This window comes from Drosophila mauritiana, chromosome 3L (genome assembly GCF_004382145.1).
Source record: "Drosophila mauritiana strain mau12 chromosome 3L, ASM438214v1, whole genome shotgun sequence".
Taxonomy (NCBI): Eukaryota; Metazoa; Arthropoda; class Insecta; order Diptera; family Drosophilidae; genus Drosophila; species Drosophila mauritiana.
In genome coordinates, this window is record NC_046669.1 from 24,532,839 (window position 1) to 24,548,911 (window position 16,073).

The window sequence follows — 16,073 nt, forward strand, 5'->3', positions numbered from 1 at the left end:
TGCCAAAAATTCGTATGGCGTTACGCATCTTGTTATTCTAGTGTCTTTGGTTCAAGAGTGGCTTGACCAAAAGATTATTAAGCACACTTCTTCGGAGTACACTTCACCTATCGTACGTGTGGCGAAAAATAATGGAAAGAAAAGTTTGTGCTGCGACTATCACAACGAATTTATCGGATTGCTTTAAAAATTTTGTATCTGCCGATCATAGCAACATTTAAGGATTTGCTACAATCGACAACTGATTAAGTCCTGATGAAGTCCTTTTGATCACTTCCCGAATGCTGCGGGTCATGCCTTTTATGCAGGCAACTACCAGCGGATATTTTGCGCCTTGGAACAACTATAACAGCTTATGACTATTATTACCTGATAGCTTTTGTTTTGAGAGCAGACATTATATATTGTTTTTTTTTTGTATTCTTTAAAAAATCAAAGCTTATTTCGGGAAAGAGTGAAAGTGTTTGGAATATATCTTAGTGGATCCTTATTTTAATTTATTTTTAGAGAATGCTATAGTCGAGTTCCCCGACTATCACATATCCGTTAGTGTGAATTCGACATTTCATAATATATCTGGGATATCGACAGATACTTAAAAAATTTTCAAAGGTGTGGACGTGACCGGTTTGGTCGTTTTGTAGGTGAAAGGAGGGGCGTGAATATGAATGAAAAATAAAACGATGGAAAATCTAAACAGTTTTCAAAAGTGTGGACGTGGCGGTTTTGGGCGGCTAAATGCGTTAGACTAGTCTTGGCAAAAAGTTTTTGGCAAACCGATAGAAACTTACAAGACTAATAAAATTATGAAAAAATATCCAGCAACTTTTTAAAAATGAAATTTACAAGACTAATATCAATTCGTGGCATTTTTTGCGGTTCTTTAAAGCCAGCTATTAAAAATCTTATTAGCTCAACAAGCTCTTAGAAAAGGTTTTTTAGTTTTAGTAGTTTTGTTTCCAAGAGAGCGCCTTCACTATTTGGGCCATATAGCAGGCGTAGAATGTTATGTTTTATGTGTTCTATGTGCTTACGTGCATCAACTCCAGAGCGATCTGCTTATTACTGAGAATTCGACAGATTTGCTGACCCTGAAGGCAGGTCATTTATTTGTAAGACAAAGTAAAGCAACTAGCAGTGGTAAACTCAGAAAGCTTGTGCATTCGGATCTTCGCCGACAACCCAAATCCAATAAGACCAAGGATGCTATGGTGGGCCGCACGATGTGTCGTCCGTTACTGTTCAAATTTCGTCCCAGTCATGGCCAAGTACTTATCTATCCTACTGCTGTCCGCGGCACTTGTTGGAGCTGCCAAGCCGACCATCAGCTGCAGTACACCAGGGCAGTCCCCACCGTAGTTAATAAGGATATTGTGAAGCTGTCGCTGTCCCAGTATTTGGGAAAGTATGTGGTGGTACTCTTCTACCCACTTGACTTCACCCCAAGAAAGGGTTCATTCGGCCCCATTGATTCTTTTAATTAAAAGGCTTTTTGTTCTAGTATGATATTTAAAACAATTAACTTACCCGTCGTATAAAACCGTAGATCGATCCTTTGAGTGCGTAAAATACAAAAATTATGAGGACACGTTGAATTTGGTTTTTTATAGTGCACAGCTTAACATAAAATAACAATTTGTAATAAATATTTACTTAATCACATGATATATATAACCATTCTTAACATAAACTAATTGTAAACTATTTTATTAATGTGTTTAAAAACGTGCAAAAATAATTACAACTTACAGGTAGTTATACTGTGCTTGTTTCTATTACTAAATTTTTTACTTCATTATTTAATCTCTTATTTCGTGGAAGTGGACTGGGTCGGCTACCTAATTTATCATTGCCAAGGGTAAATACATCACATATAAAATTATTGTGTTGAAATGAATTCCAAAATAAATATTTTTTAAGATTATTAACAAATTGTTGAATACAAAAGCTGTTGTGATTGTGGAACTTCAAACGTATAACAACAAGGCAAACTAATATTAGTATTAACAGCAGTAAAATGATGAAAATATACTTTAATTTGTCACTTTGTGTATTAACAGAATTATGTGTCGTGTTCGCAGGCATTCCATTAGATTGTGTAGGTGGTGCGCTAATAGGACCTAGATATGGGTGCAAATATTCTGTAGTTAAGGCAATATCAGAGCACGAACGAAATTCTTCTTGTGGACCACATCCAATAGCTCCTATACCATTGCTACACATACCCCAATTATTGCCTGCAACATAACGCCATTGCAGAACACAGTGTTCACATGTAAAATCTGCAATGTTATTGAAATAGTTAATTTGATTATATTAACAAATTTTTTAAGAATTACGTTTAAATATCTTGCTGTCGACTATAGCAGTCTCCTTTGTTATACCCGTTACTCGTGGAGTGAAAGGGTATACTAGATTTGTGTAAAAGTATGTAACAGACAGAAGGAAGCGTATATATTATTGATCAGGATCAATAGTCCAGTCGATCTGACCATATCCTTCTGTTCGTCCGTCCGTATGAACGCCTTGATCTCACGAACTTTAAAGGCCAGAAGGTTTATATTAGGCACACAGATTCTAGAGACATAGACGCAACGCAAGCTTGTTGATCCATACTGCCACGCCCACTCTAACGCCCACAAGCCGCCCAGAACCGCCAAGAACTAAAAATGTATAGATTTTTCTTCGTTTTATTGTTTGTCTTGCCAACTGTATCGGTATACCAAAAACACTGTGCCCACGCCCCTCCTTTCACCTTTTGATATCAAATCAGAAAAGTTATGAATTTGCGTTAGCATTCCCACTAGCTGAGTAACGGGTATCTGATAGTCCGGGAACTCGACTATAGCAATCTCTCTTGTTTTTTATTTTAATATAAAGAGTATGTTACTTTATATACCATGTTTATATTTGAATATGAATTAATTTATATAGATAAAATTTATTTCATATAATATTGATATTCTTTATTTTATGGTAAAATCTACTTAGACAGATTATAATTGCAGGTTTTTCTACCAAAGTAAGATTCTGATCTAGTTTTAAAATATATTCACCTGGTAACTGTGCCAAAATTTCATATATGCAACTTCCGTTCCGAGGATAAAATCGGTTATCTAGATCTGATTTATTTGGCTGAGAAGGAGATCCATTAAGAATTGACAATACATTTTTATCCAAGCATGACTGCTTAGCATTTGGATTTGGGCATATTCGAAACTCAAAATATCTGGAAATATAAATATGTATATACTGATTTTAAGCAACACAAAAAAATTAGTTACCCCATATGACTAGCTGTCAATTCTACACGAATCGTCATTTGAGATCCAGGCAAATAGCTGCGCACAATTAAGCCTTTTCCCCAGTGGCCACCATATTCGTGGGGTCGTGGTTCCGGAACATCCCACGCGTCTCCACATTCTCCACATTTACCGCCGTTTCTTTGCCATTGCCGGCTAAGCCCTCCGCAGTATAGTTCATGGTCATTATAGTCTGGTGGTGTTTGAAATCCAAAACGCCAAGCCGATGCTCTACTGGGTGGTTCGACCAGTCTGCCATGGCCACTACACGACATTACAAAAATTGAAGCAGCAAAAAAGAAGGCAATGTACCACTTCACTGCAAATACCATGTTCGTTCCCGGCATAAATGCTTTAAGTCGGGAATTCAAAATATTCTTTAAATATAAACAAAGCATAATTATCATATAAATTTTTATAAAGTCAACGATTATTATCAAATAATAACGAGTTCATGAGTAAGTAATATAATTATAATTATTATAATTTTAATTATAATTATTAATTAAGTAATAATGGTAATATCTTATAAGTAGCTTCTAAAAAATTGCGTATTTAAATCTGCAGAAATAAATAAGATTTACGTTATGCCTATAAATGTAATGATCTTCTTTTCAGAAAGGCGTTTCTCAAAAAATGGATGGTCAGTATGAATTCGTGTTTGTACCTTTCGTAAAACAACAGTTTTTTTATGTTATGTTTGGTGCTTTTACGGGATATTAAGTTACTTAGATTATGGATTCTGGAGAGTAAAATTACTCAAAGAATTCAAAATATAAAAGAATCTGTGGAAGTGGCACAGACAAACGTGAAAATTTAGGGTAAATGGAAGAATGTTTTTAAAGCTATTTATGTAGACTTATGGATATGTAACCCAAGCCGTTTCCAACTTCCTGGAAAAAGACATAAAAATATAACTCATTAAAAGTAGGTATGCCTTCCGAGGAGAAGAGTTTTCATAGAGTACAGATTTGAATGGTGCTTAACAGACTTAGTCAAAGCTGATCTAGGAGGATAGAATAGCTTCGTCCGTTGTAAAATATTTAGTTTAATCACGAAGCCCGACAGTTGCCAATTTTATTTAACAAGTTCTATTTGGAGCTTTGCAATATTTAAGCTTTTATACTGTAAATGGGATACTTTTCTCAGGGATCCTCCGTAACTACTTTGGATTTGTTAATCACCAATAAAACTATTAAGTCAAAGCATTCTCTACGTGATCTACAACATAAACAAGAGAGAACACTATAGTTCAGCTCCTCCACTATCAGATACTTCTGTCGAGGCTAGTGGGATTGCTAAAAAGAAATTAGACGCGCTAATTTAGTGATAAACTGCTAAACATATCTAAATTTTAGAGAATTGAAAGCCGTTGCATTTTTAGCCGGTGTATTTTGAGTTAATCCTTTATTTGGGGTCTCTCATTACAGAATATGTCTTCACTTAATTCAAATTCAAGCTAAGAGAGGTTTTCGTTTAACATCAGAATGCAACGTTTTTAACTTTTATCGTTCATCAACGTTCATCTCAAATTGGTAAAAGTTAAATATTGGTGGATTTTATTGTCAACTAATTGAAAAAAAAGCTCGTTGTGTAAATACTTTTGACCACCTCTGTATTTGTTTATAATATTGTTTATTCTTTACTAGGTATTTTTTTCGCTATTTATCATTAAAGAATGACTTACGTGAAGGTCGTTGTTAAGCTAAATAATGTTTGTTTGTATACTTCATGTTAACACGGTTCGTTAGGTTTAAACTAAAATTTGTGCTACTTTTTGTTATTTTCCATTCCATAAAATGGGGTGAGCTTGAACTGGCTCTGCTCAATTCGCGACTACGTGTATATATATAAATTATTGTATATTTGACAGCTCTCACTTACTTGAGATGTACCTATACATACAGTATTAATAATAAGGCTCGTTTTAAAAGTCACTCAGATCTTAAAACATATGTTGACTTAATTTTGAGTTTTAAGTCACTGCAAAGAGCGGATTCCCTCTATTTCCCTTTTTATATACAATGTTTTTTCTTCTGCTATATATTTTATGGGAGACCAGTATTTAAAATTTGTTTTTAATTGTTCAAAAATTGTTTAACTGATCTGGATTAAACTTTTTGAAGACAATACACATATTAAGCCGACATTACGATTTTTAGTTTGATGAGATGTTTACTTGGCAAATAATTGTCCTTAATGTTTTATGAATGTTCATATTGGCAAAGGTAAGGACATAATTGGTATATTAGTTTGATAAGAATCATTACAGGCTCGATCTAGTCATGTGAGTCAAGATCTTTAAACTAATAAGCTAGAAATAACAAAAGCTAAAATATTATCGTGCACTATGTCTAATCGTCACACCGACTCTTACGTTTTGTGCAAATCCATAGAAATTTATTATATTAAAATAATATGAAAAATATCAAAACATACTACATAGATCCGTTGAAAAGTATTAAACAGGCAGAAGGAAGCGTTTACAGCTATATGAAGGATATTTATGTACATATGTAGGAATCGGAACCAAGCTCGAAGAGCAAATAGGCCGTGAGACGCGGAGTGATCTTCGGTTCTAATAACGCCACAAGAGAGCATGAGAGAGAGAGAGAGTTGAATAAAATTGATGGGCAGTCGTTGCCGAGATCTCAAGCGTAACACATGAACCACACATTGTTGTAAACTCTTTAAAGTTTAACCACACGTTATGCTAAATGTTAATAATAATATATTAAACAATTATAATAACACAACGTCGCCGTAGGAGTTTTATGCCATTAAACGGAACCTTGGGCCACAATTTTGGGGCTCAACCAGGTTATTTGCAAAAATCAGTCATCAAACAAGGTTGTGTGTAAAAAGTATGTAAGCCTTTGTGCTATGCAGTGGTGTTGGCAGTAATTAAAGAAATTATAAAACTCTGGTGCAAAATTTGCAAAGAAAACGATTTGTGTGGGATCGAGAAGGCAAATTTGCGAATTGCATGATATTGTGAAATTGTCTTGCTGCAACGTGATGGAATGACAGAGAAACCGACTCTAAGAGAATTGATGTGAGCAACATAGAAGGCGATTGATCAGCGAGAGTACCAAATCGGAGAGCAGCGTAACGACTTTGTGGTGGACGTCAAAAATCTAGAGACAGGATTGTGGACGTAGTCAACTGGACAAGGTGCACGGCGTTAATCAGTTTTGGTGGATGGCGGATAGCAGAAGTTGTGCATCAGCAGAGAACTTCAAGTGGCTAGTAAAAGCAAGTAAAGGAAGCGGAGCGATAACAAGGCGGTAGCGATCTACAAGAATGTTGGGAAAGTTGTCACTAGTCTACAAGAGGATCTGAAGAGGTGGCACTTGGATATGCAAAGTGGCAGCTAAGATAGAGAAGGCCAAGGTAGAGCAGTATTGGTAACGCGCTGTGTAGGGAAAGAGAAGGAGAAGAACGAGCTACAAATATATCTGGAGAAGTATTGGTGACGCCGAGTAGCTGGAAAAAAGAAAGATCTGGAAAAAAACGAACTCGTCATATAGGGAGAAGTATTGGTGAGACAGCGAGACCGAATTTGTATTTGTGAGTTGGCGAGACACTCAGATAGTTGCAAAATTGGCAACTGGCAGCAAACTTAACGAGTGGCGGTAGGCGATTGCCAGCGAAAGACGCCACAAAAAGAAGACAGAACTGGATGATACCATGTTAACGGATGAATATTACGTAATTGCGATGTTGCATAGAAGTTCAATTTTAAGTAGTGTTAAGAGCTGCAGTATTTTAAATTAACATTTCTTGGAGTTAAACTGTATTATTTCATTGGCCAAGTGCCATTTTTGATTTAAACTGAAATGTTTGATACCTTACATTACCTTGATATTTAATATAATATTCTAAAGGTATTTTCTAGAACTATAGTTAAGTTTGAAAATGAACAGGCAAGATTTAGGCACTGCCAGTTGCAGAGGTTCGAGAAAAATTAACAGAATTGGGACTTAGCAGAGATGGAAGGTGTAACGTGTAACGAAATAAAGGGATGGAAGACGAGAGTACCTGTACTTGCTGGTGTACGCTTTAGAGGCCGGCTCTAGCTCATGGCGTTGGTTGTGGTCAAAGACACTAGAATTACAAGATGCGTAACGCCATACAAATTTTTGGCACGCGATTTTTTGGCAGTGGCTCTAGAGGTGGCTCCAGGCTCTCTCGAGTTTTTTGTTCGAGAGAGAAAGAGCGGAGAGCGCTACAGCAAACAGCTCTTTTCTACGCATACAGTGATAGCAGACAACTGTATGTGTGCACACGTATGCTCATGCATTGTAAATTTGACAAAATATGCCCTTCACCTTAGGAGTTCGTTGACTTTAAATCTATATTATTTTTTTACAATTGGCACCATGCGAAAAATTCTTGTTTTGCATTGCCTTAACGTTATTATTATTTAAGTATAGCTTAGAAATAGTAATAACCGAATCTATGTACATAATATACCAAAATAAATTTCACAAATGACTTTATATTAGAATGTTTGTCATTAGAGTATTCAGCTTGCGACGTGAGAAAAATAAATAAGGCAATGATTGTTGAGTGCTTGTGTCCGCACTTCGTGCCTCAAGATATGACTTTTGCAACAAACTGTTTTCATATTTTTATTTCGTGTGCCAAATTCGTATGGCGTTACGCATCTTGTTATTCTAGTGTCTTTGGTTCAAGAGTGGCTTGACCAAAAGATTATTAAGCACACTTCTTCGGAGTACACTTCACCTATCGTACGTGTGGCGAAAAATAATGGAAAGAAAAGTTTGTGCTGCGACTATCACAACGAATTTATCGGATTGCTTTAAAAATTTTGTATCTGCCGATCATAGCAACATTTAAGGATTTGCTACAATCGACAACTGATTAAGTCCTGATGAAGTCCTTTTGATCACTTCCCGAATGCTGCGGGTCATGCCTTTTATGCAGGCAACTACCAGCGGATATTTTGCGCCTTGGAACAACTATAACAGCTTATGACTATTATTACCTGATAGCTTTTGTTTTGAGAGCAGACATTATATATTGTTTTTTTTTTGTATTCTTTAAAAAATCAAAGCTTATTTCGGGAAAGAGTGAAAGTGTTTGGAATATATCTTAGTGGATCCTTATTTTAATTTATTTTTAGAGAATGCTATAGTCGAGTTCCCCGACTATCACATATCCGTTAGTGTGAATTCGAAATTTCATAATATATCTGGGATATCGACAGATACTTAAAAAATTTTCAAAGGTGTGGACGTGACCGGTTTGGTCGTTTTGTAGGTGAAAGGAGGGGCGTGAATATGAATGAAAAATAAAACGATGGAAAATCTAAACAGTTTTCAAAAGTGTGGACGTGGCGGTTTTGGGCGGCTAAATGCGTTAGACTAGTCTTGGCAAAAAGTTTTTGGCAAACCGATAGAAACTTACAAGACTAATAAAATTATGAAAAAATATCCAGCAACTTTTTAAAAATGAAATTTACAAGACTAATATCAATTCGTGGCATTTTTTGCGGTTCTTTAAAGCCAGCTATTAAAAATCTTATTAGCTCAACAAGCTCTTAGAAAAGGTTTTTTAGTTTTAGTAGTTTTGTTTCCAAGAGAGCGCCTTCACTATTTGGGCCATATAGCAGGCGTAGAATGTTATGTTTTATGTGTTCTATGTGCTTACGTGCATCAACTCCAGAGCGATCTGCTTATTACTGAGAATTCGACAGATTTGCTGACCCTGAAGGCAGGTCATTTATTTGTAAGACAAAGTAAAGCAACTAGCAGTGGTAAACTCAGAAAGCTTGTGCATTCGGATCTTCGCCGACAACCCAAATCCAATAAGACCAAGGATGCTATGGTGGGCCGCACGATGTGTCGTCCGTTACTGTTCAAATTTCGTCCCAGTCATGGCCAAGTACTTATCTATCCTACTGCTGTCCGCGGCACTTGTTGGAGCTGCCAAGCCGACCATCAGCTGCAGTACACCAGGGCAGTCCCCACCGTAGTTAATAAGGATATTGTGAAGCTGTCGCTGTCCCAGTATTTGGGAAAGTATGTGGTGGTACTCTTCTACCCACTTGACTTCACCCCAAGAAAGGGTTCATTCGGCCCCATTGATTCTTTTAATTAAAAGGCTTTTTGTTCTAGTATGATATTTAAAACAATTAACTTACCCGTCGTATAAAACCGTAGATCGATCCTTTGAGTGCGTAAAATACAAAAATTATGAGGACACGTTGAATTTGGTTTTTTATAGTGCACAGCTTAACATAAAATAACAATTTGTAATAAATATTTACTTAATCACATGATATATATAACCATTCTTAACATAAACTAATTGTAAACTATTTTATTAATGTGTTTAAAAACGTGCAAAAATAATTACAACTTACAGGTAGTTATACTGTGCTTGTTTCTATTACTAAATTTTTTACTTCATTATTTAATCTCTTATTTCGTGGAAGTGGACTGGGTCGGCTACCTAATTTATCATTGCCAAGGGTAAATACATCACATATAAAATTATTGTGTTGAAATGAATTCCAAAATAAATATTTTTTAAGATTATTAACAAATTGTTGAATACAAAAGCTGTTGTGATTGTGGAACTTCAAACGTATAACAACAAGGCAAACTAATATTAGTATTAACAGCAGTAAAATGATGAAAATATACTTTAATTTGTCACTTTGTGTATTAACAGAATTATGTGTCGTGTTCGCAGGCATTCCATTAGATTGTGTAGGTGGTGCGCTAATAGGACCTAGATATGGGTGCAAATATTCTGTAGTTAAGGCAATATCAGAGCACGAACGAAATTCTTCTTGTGGACCACATCCAATAGCTCCTATACCATTGCTACACATACCCCAATTATTGCCTGCAACATAACGCCATTGCAGAACACAGTGTTCACATGTAAAATCTGCAATGTTATTGAAATAGTTAATTTGATTATATTAACAAATTTTTTAAGAATTACGTTTAAATATCTTGCTGTCGACTATAGCAGTCTCCTTTGTTATACCCGTTACTCGTGGAGTGAAAGGGTATACTAGATTTGTGTAAAAGTATGTAACAGACAGAAGGAAGCGTATATATTATTGATCAGGATCAATAGTCCAGTCGATCTGACCATATCCTTCTGTTCGTCCGTCCGTATGAACGCCTTGATCTCACGAACTTTAAAGGCCAGAAGGTTTATATTAGGCACACAGATTCTAGAGACATAGACGCAACGCAAGCTTGTTGATCCATACTGCCACGCCCACTCTAACGCCCACAAGCCGCCCAGAACCGCCAAGAACTAAAAATGTATAGATTTTTCTTCGTTTTATTGTTTGTCTTGCCAACTGTATCGGTATACCAAAAACACTGTGCCCACGCCCCTCCTTTCACCTTTTGATATCAAATCAGAAAAGTTATGAATTTGCGTTAGCATTCCCACTAGCTGAGTAACGGGTATCTGATAGTCCGGGAACTCGACTATAGCAATCTCTCTTGTTTTTTATTTTAATATAAAGAGTATGTTACTTTATATACCATGTTTATATTTGAATATGAATTAATTTATATAGATAAAATTTATTTCATATAATATTGATATTCTTTATTTTATGGTAAAATCTACTTAGACAGATTATAATTGCAGGTTTTTCTACCAAAGTAAGATTCTGATCTAGTTTTAAAATATATTCACCTGGTAACTGTGCCAAAATTTCATATATGCAACTTCCGTTCCGAGGATAAAATCGGTTATCTAGATCTGATTTATTTGGCTGAGAAGGAGATCCATTAAGAATTGACAATACATTTTTATCCAAGCATGACTGCTTAGCATTTGGATTTGGGCATATTCGAAACTCAAAATATCTGGAAATATAAATATGTATATACTGATTTTAAGCAACACAAAAAAATTAGTTACCCCATATGACTAGCTGTCAATTCTACACGAATCGTCATTTGAGATCCAGGCAAATAGCTGCGCACAATTAAGCCTTTTCCCCAGTGGCCACCATATTCGTGGGGTCGTGGTTCCGGAACATCCCACGCGTCTCCACATTCTCCACATTTACCGCCGTTTCTTTGCCATTGCCGGCTAAGCCCTCCGCAGTATAGTTCATGGTCATTATAGTCTGGTGGTGTTTGAAATCCAAAACGCCAAGCCGATGCTCTACTGGGTGGTTCGACCAGTCTGCCATGGCCACTACACGACATTACAAAAATTGAAGCAGCAAAAAAGAAGGCAATGTACCACTTCACTGCAAATACCATGTTCGTTCCCGGCATAAATGCTTTAAGTCGGGAATTCAAAATATTCTTTAAATATAAACAAAGCATAATTATCATATAAATTTTTATAAAGTCAACGATTATTATCAAATAATAACGAGTTCATGAGTAAGTAATATAATTATAATTATTATAATTTTAATTATAATTATTAATTAAGTAATAATGGTAATATCTTATAAGTAGCTTCTAAAAAATTGCGTATTTAAATCTGCAGAAATAAATAAGATTTACGTTATGCCTATAAATGTAATGATCTTCTTTTCAGAAAGGCGTTTCTCAAAAAATGGATGGTCAGTATGAATTCGTGTTTGTACCTTTCGTAAAACAACAGTTTTTTTATGTTATGTTTGGTGCTTTTACGGGATATTAAGTTACTTAGATTATGGATTCTGGAGAGTAAAATTACTCAAAGAATTCAAAATATAAAAGAATCTGTGGAAGTGGCACAGACAAACGTGAAAATTTAGGGTAAATGGAAGAATGTTTTTAAAGCTATTTATGTAGACTTATGGATATGTAACCCAAGCCGTTTCCAACTTCCTGGAAAAAGACATAAAAATATAACTCATTAAAAGTAGGTATGCCTTCCGAGGAGAAGAGTTTTCATAGAGTACAGATTTGAATGGTGCTTAACAGACTTAGTCAAAGCTGATCTAGGAGGATAGAATAGCTTCGTCCGTTGTAAAATATTTAGTTTAATCACGAAGCCCGACAGTTGCCAATTTTATTTAACAAGTTCTATTTGGAGCTTTGCAATATTTAAGCTTTTATACTGTAAATGGGATACTTTTCTCAGGGATCCTCCGTAACTACTTTGGATTTGTTAATCACCAATAAAACTATTAAGTCAAAGCATTCTCTACGTGATCTACAACATAAACAAGAGAGAACACTATAGTTCAGCTCCTCCACTATCAGATACTTCTGTCGAGGCTAGTGGGATTGCTAAAAAGAAATTAGACGCGCTAATTTAGTGATAAACTGCTAAACATATCTAAATTTTAGAGAATTGAAAGCCGTTGCATTTTTAGCCGGTGTATTTTGAGTTAATCCTTTATTTGGGGTCTCTCATTACAGAATATGTCTTCACTTAATTCAAATTCAAGCTAAGAGAGGTTTTCGTTTAACATCAGAATGCAACGTTTTTAACTTTTATCGTTCATCAACGTTCATCTCAAATTGGTAAAAGTTAAATATTGGTGGATTTTATATATATATTTGTTTATAATATTGTTTATTCTTTACTAGGTATTTTTTTCGCTATTTATCATTAAAGAATGACTTACGTGAAGGTCGTTGTTAAGCTAAATAATGTTTGTTTGTATACTTCATGTTAACACGGTTCGTTAGGTTTAAACTAAAATTTGTGCTACTTTTTGTTATTTTCCATTCCATAAAATGGGGTGAGCTTGAACTGGCTCTGCTCAATTCGCGACTACGTGTATATATATAAATTATTGTATATTTGACAGCTCTCACTTACTTGAGATGTACCTATACATACAGTATTAATAATAAGGCTCGTTTTAAAAGTCACTCAGATCTTAAAACATATGTTGACTTAATTTTGAGTTTTAAGTCACTGCAAAGAGCGGATTCCCTCTATTTCCCTTTTTATATACAATGTTTTTTCTTCTGCTATATATTTTATGGGAGACCAGTATTTAAAATTTGTTTTTAATTGTTCAAAAATTGTTTAACTGATCTGGATTAAACTTTTTGAAGACAATACACATATTAAGCCGACATTACGATTTTTAGTTTGATGAGATGTTTACTTGGCAAATAATTGTCCTTAATGTTTTATGAATGTTCATATTGGCAAAGGTAAGGACATAATTGGTATATTAGTTTGATAAGAATCATTACAGGCTCGATCTAGTCATGTGAGTCAAGATCTTTAAACTAATAAGCTAGAAATAACAAAAGCTAAAATATTATCGTGCACTATGTCTAATCGTCACACCGACTCTTACGTTTTGTGCAAATCCATAGAAATTTATTATATTAAAATAATATGAAAAATATCAAAACATACTACATAGATCCGTTGAAAAGTATTAAACAGGCAGAAGGAAGCGTTTACAGCTATATGAAGGATATTTATGTACATATGTAGGAATCGGAACCAAGCTCGAAGAGCAAATAGGCCGTGAGACGCGGAGTGGTCTTCGGTTCTAATAACGCCACAAGAGAGCATGAGAGAGAGAGAGAGTTGAATAAAATTGATGGGCAGTCGTTGCCGAGATCTCAAGCGTAACACATGAACCACACATTGTTGTAAACTCTTTAAAGTTTAACCACACGTTATGCTAAATGTTAATAATAATATATTAAACAATTATAATAACACAACGTCGCCGTAGGAGTTTTATGCCATTAAACGGAACCTTGGGCCACAATTTTGGGGCTCAACCAGGTTATTTGCAAAAATCAGTCATCAAACAAGGTTGTGTGTAAAAAGTATGTAAGCCTTTGTGCTATGCAGTGGTGTTGGCAGTAATTGAAGAAATTATAAAACTCTGGTGCAAAATTTGCAAAGAAAACGATTTGTGTGGGATCGAGAAGGCAAATTTGCGAATTGCATGATATTGTGAAATTGTCTTGCTGCAACGTGATGGAATGACAGAGAAACCGACTCTAAGAGAATTGATGTGAGCAACATAGAAGGCGATTGATCAGCGAGAGTACCAAATCGGAGAGCAGCGTAACGACTTTGTGGTGGAAGAAGATATGAAAATTTCTCTGTTTTTCTGCTGTCCAAATCAGGGTCTGTCCATGTAGTTAACTTGTTTTGTCTGCATACTTCTATCTATGTCCATAGGCTCTAGCCTCGGTTGTGGCATTGGGGCCGATGGTCTTGGTGGCTGTATTGGTAGGTTGCCATAGTGTTGTTGATAATTCCCTTCATATTGTTGCTGTGGTACATAATGAGTTATTCTAGGGGTCTGTGGAACATAAGCCAAGTGTGGAATGAATGGTTGTCGACCTGCGTTTGAGAGTTGTTGTACGGGTTTTCTTGGTAGTGATGGTCCTCTACCAGGGCCTTCGAATTTTCTTAAATGGGTTTGGCTATTATTTGCGTAATTGGTCCTAAATTTTTGGTTTTCCAACTTCTCGCATAGCTGAAGTGCTGATGGGAGATCTGCGGGCTCTTTGGTTCCCAACAGTCTGGGCAAGTCGCCGTTCAGGCCTCTGACGAATGCGCCAAGTGCCTTGTCTCTGTAGGATTTGGCAAAAAGATCTATTGATTCTTTTCCCATTTCCATGCAAGTAATTTTGTTCAAAATATGGGATAGGTGGGTATAAACTTGCTGGTAGAAATCTGCTGTACTTTGATTTCCTTGCACCAGCGAGGTCATTTGGTATACTAGTGTGGTCACATCGCGTTTATCCGCATAGTGTGCTGTCAAACAATTCGAGATAGCTGTCCAATTTAGTGGGGTGTTGTAAGACTCCAGGACTGAGTCTGCGTTGCCTACAATTTTGTTCCTGATAACGTTAAGAATTCCGTAATATTTGGGTGATCCTGCTAATGTTGAATATATGTTTAATATTCTCTACGCTTTTTCTCCATGAGCTAAATTCTCCTGCTTGGCCAGAAAATTCCATTAAAAACTTTACTACTACTTTACTGGGACTCGTTCTAATTCACTCATATTAACATTATTGATATGGACTGCTTGATCAAGTAGTGGTGCAGTGTCTGAGTTTAATTTTTGGTTCAAAATTCCTCTGTTATTTCCTGAATTTGTTCCTTCATATTGGCTATGTTAAGGGCTTGGTTTACTTCGGGGCCTGTGTTATTATTAAGTAGGGCAGACCAATTAGATTGTTTGTGTTTGCCATGATTATTTATAAAATATTTTTTCTTAATATATTCTCAGTGTTTCTCGTATAGATTTTAAATGTTTTTCAAATATTTAAAAAAAAATTTTAGTTCTTATAAATTTTGTATGTTTCAAATATTTGTTCCTTAAATTTTTTTTAGAAAATTTTAGATTTTAATTTTAATTTTGTGTGTTTTACAAATATTTTTTCCTTTACCTTTTGTTTTATATTTTATAGTTTTAGATTATTTCTCCTATAGATTTTTGCACTTGTGTTTTTTTTATCCTTATCTCTTAACTTGCTTAACTTACAGTGTAAAATACATCCTGAACCGGTTATTTGGTATTCTTCCTTTTTGATCCTGGGGGCTACTGGGGTACCTTCGTAACACTCCCGTCCAGTCGTCTGCGGCGATAGCCTTCAGGCCGATGTAAGTGAGTACTTTCTTTGCAGGATCCGTCCCACGGTGTTCTTGGTAGCCAATTGGGTGCTCTTACAGATTTGTTGTTTTTGTTTGTTTTTGTTGTTTTTATCGTTCGCGAACCGGGGCAGCCTATGGGGTGCTTTTACGGGGTTGCGTTTTCGCGTATCGTAATTAGGGCAGCCTATGGGGTGCACTTACTGGATTTTTGTTACGATGAAG

General features: G+C 35.6%; 2 protein-coding genes across 6 annotated transcripts; both read right to left on the reverse strand.

The window, feature by feature from the left end:
• Positions 1-652: 652 nt before the first annotated feature.
• LOC117139299 lies at positions 653-5,158 on the reverse strand. Of its 3 annotated transcripts, none has more exons than XM_033301534.1 (4): positions 4,990-5,158; positions 3,285-3,654; positions 3,057-3,229; positions 653-2,282 (listed from the first exon to the last, which is right to left on the reverse strand). In XM_033301534.1, the coding sequence occupies exons 2-4, from the start codon at positions 3,647-3,649 to the stop codon at positions 1,756-1,758; spliced, it is 1,065 nt and encodes a 354-aa protein (XP_033157425.1). In that variant the 5' UTR covers positions 3,650-3,654; positions 4,990-5,158; the 3' UTR covers positions 653-1,755. The 3 variants fall into 3 exon arrangements, with proteins under 3 accessions (XP_033157425.1, XP_033157423.1, XP_033157424.1); XM_033301532.1 differs by having other exon boundaries at positions 654-2,282; positions 3,285-4,195; XM_033301533.1 differs by having other exon boundaries at positions 655-2,282; positions 3,285-3,679.
• A 3,419-nt stretch (positions 5,159-8,577) lies between these two features.
• Positions 8,578-13,054, reverse strand: LOC117139300. 3 transcript variants are annotated; one of them, XM_033301537.1, is made up of 4 exons: positions 12,886-13,054; positions 11,229-11,598; positions 11,001-11,173; positions 8,578-10,226 (listed from the first exon to the last, which is right to left on the reverse strand). In XM_033301537.1, the coding sequence occupies exons 2-4, from the start codon at positions 11,591-11,593 to the stop codon at positions 9,700-9,702; spliced, it is 1,065 nt and encodes a 354-aa protein (XP_033157428.1). In that variant the 5' UTR covers positions 11,594-11,598; positions 12,886-13,054; the 3' UTR covers positions 8,578-9,699. The 3 variants fall into 3 exon arrangements, with proteins under 3 accessions (XP_033157428.1, XP_033157426.1, XP_033157427.1); XM_033301535.1 differs by having other exon boundaries at positions 8,580-10,226; positions 11,229-12,139; XM_033301536.1 differs by having other exon boundaries at positions 8,581-10,226; positions 11,229-11,623.
• Positions 13,055-16,073: the final 3,019 nt, after the last annotated feature.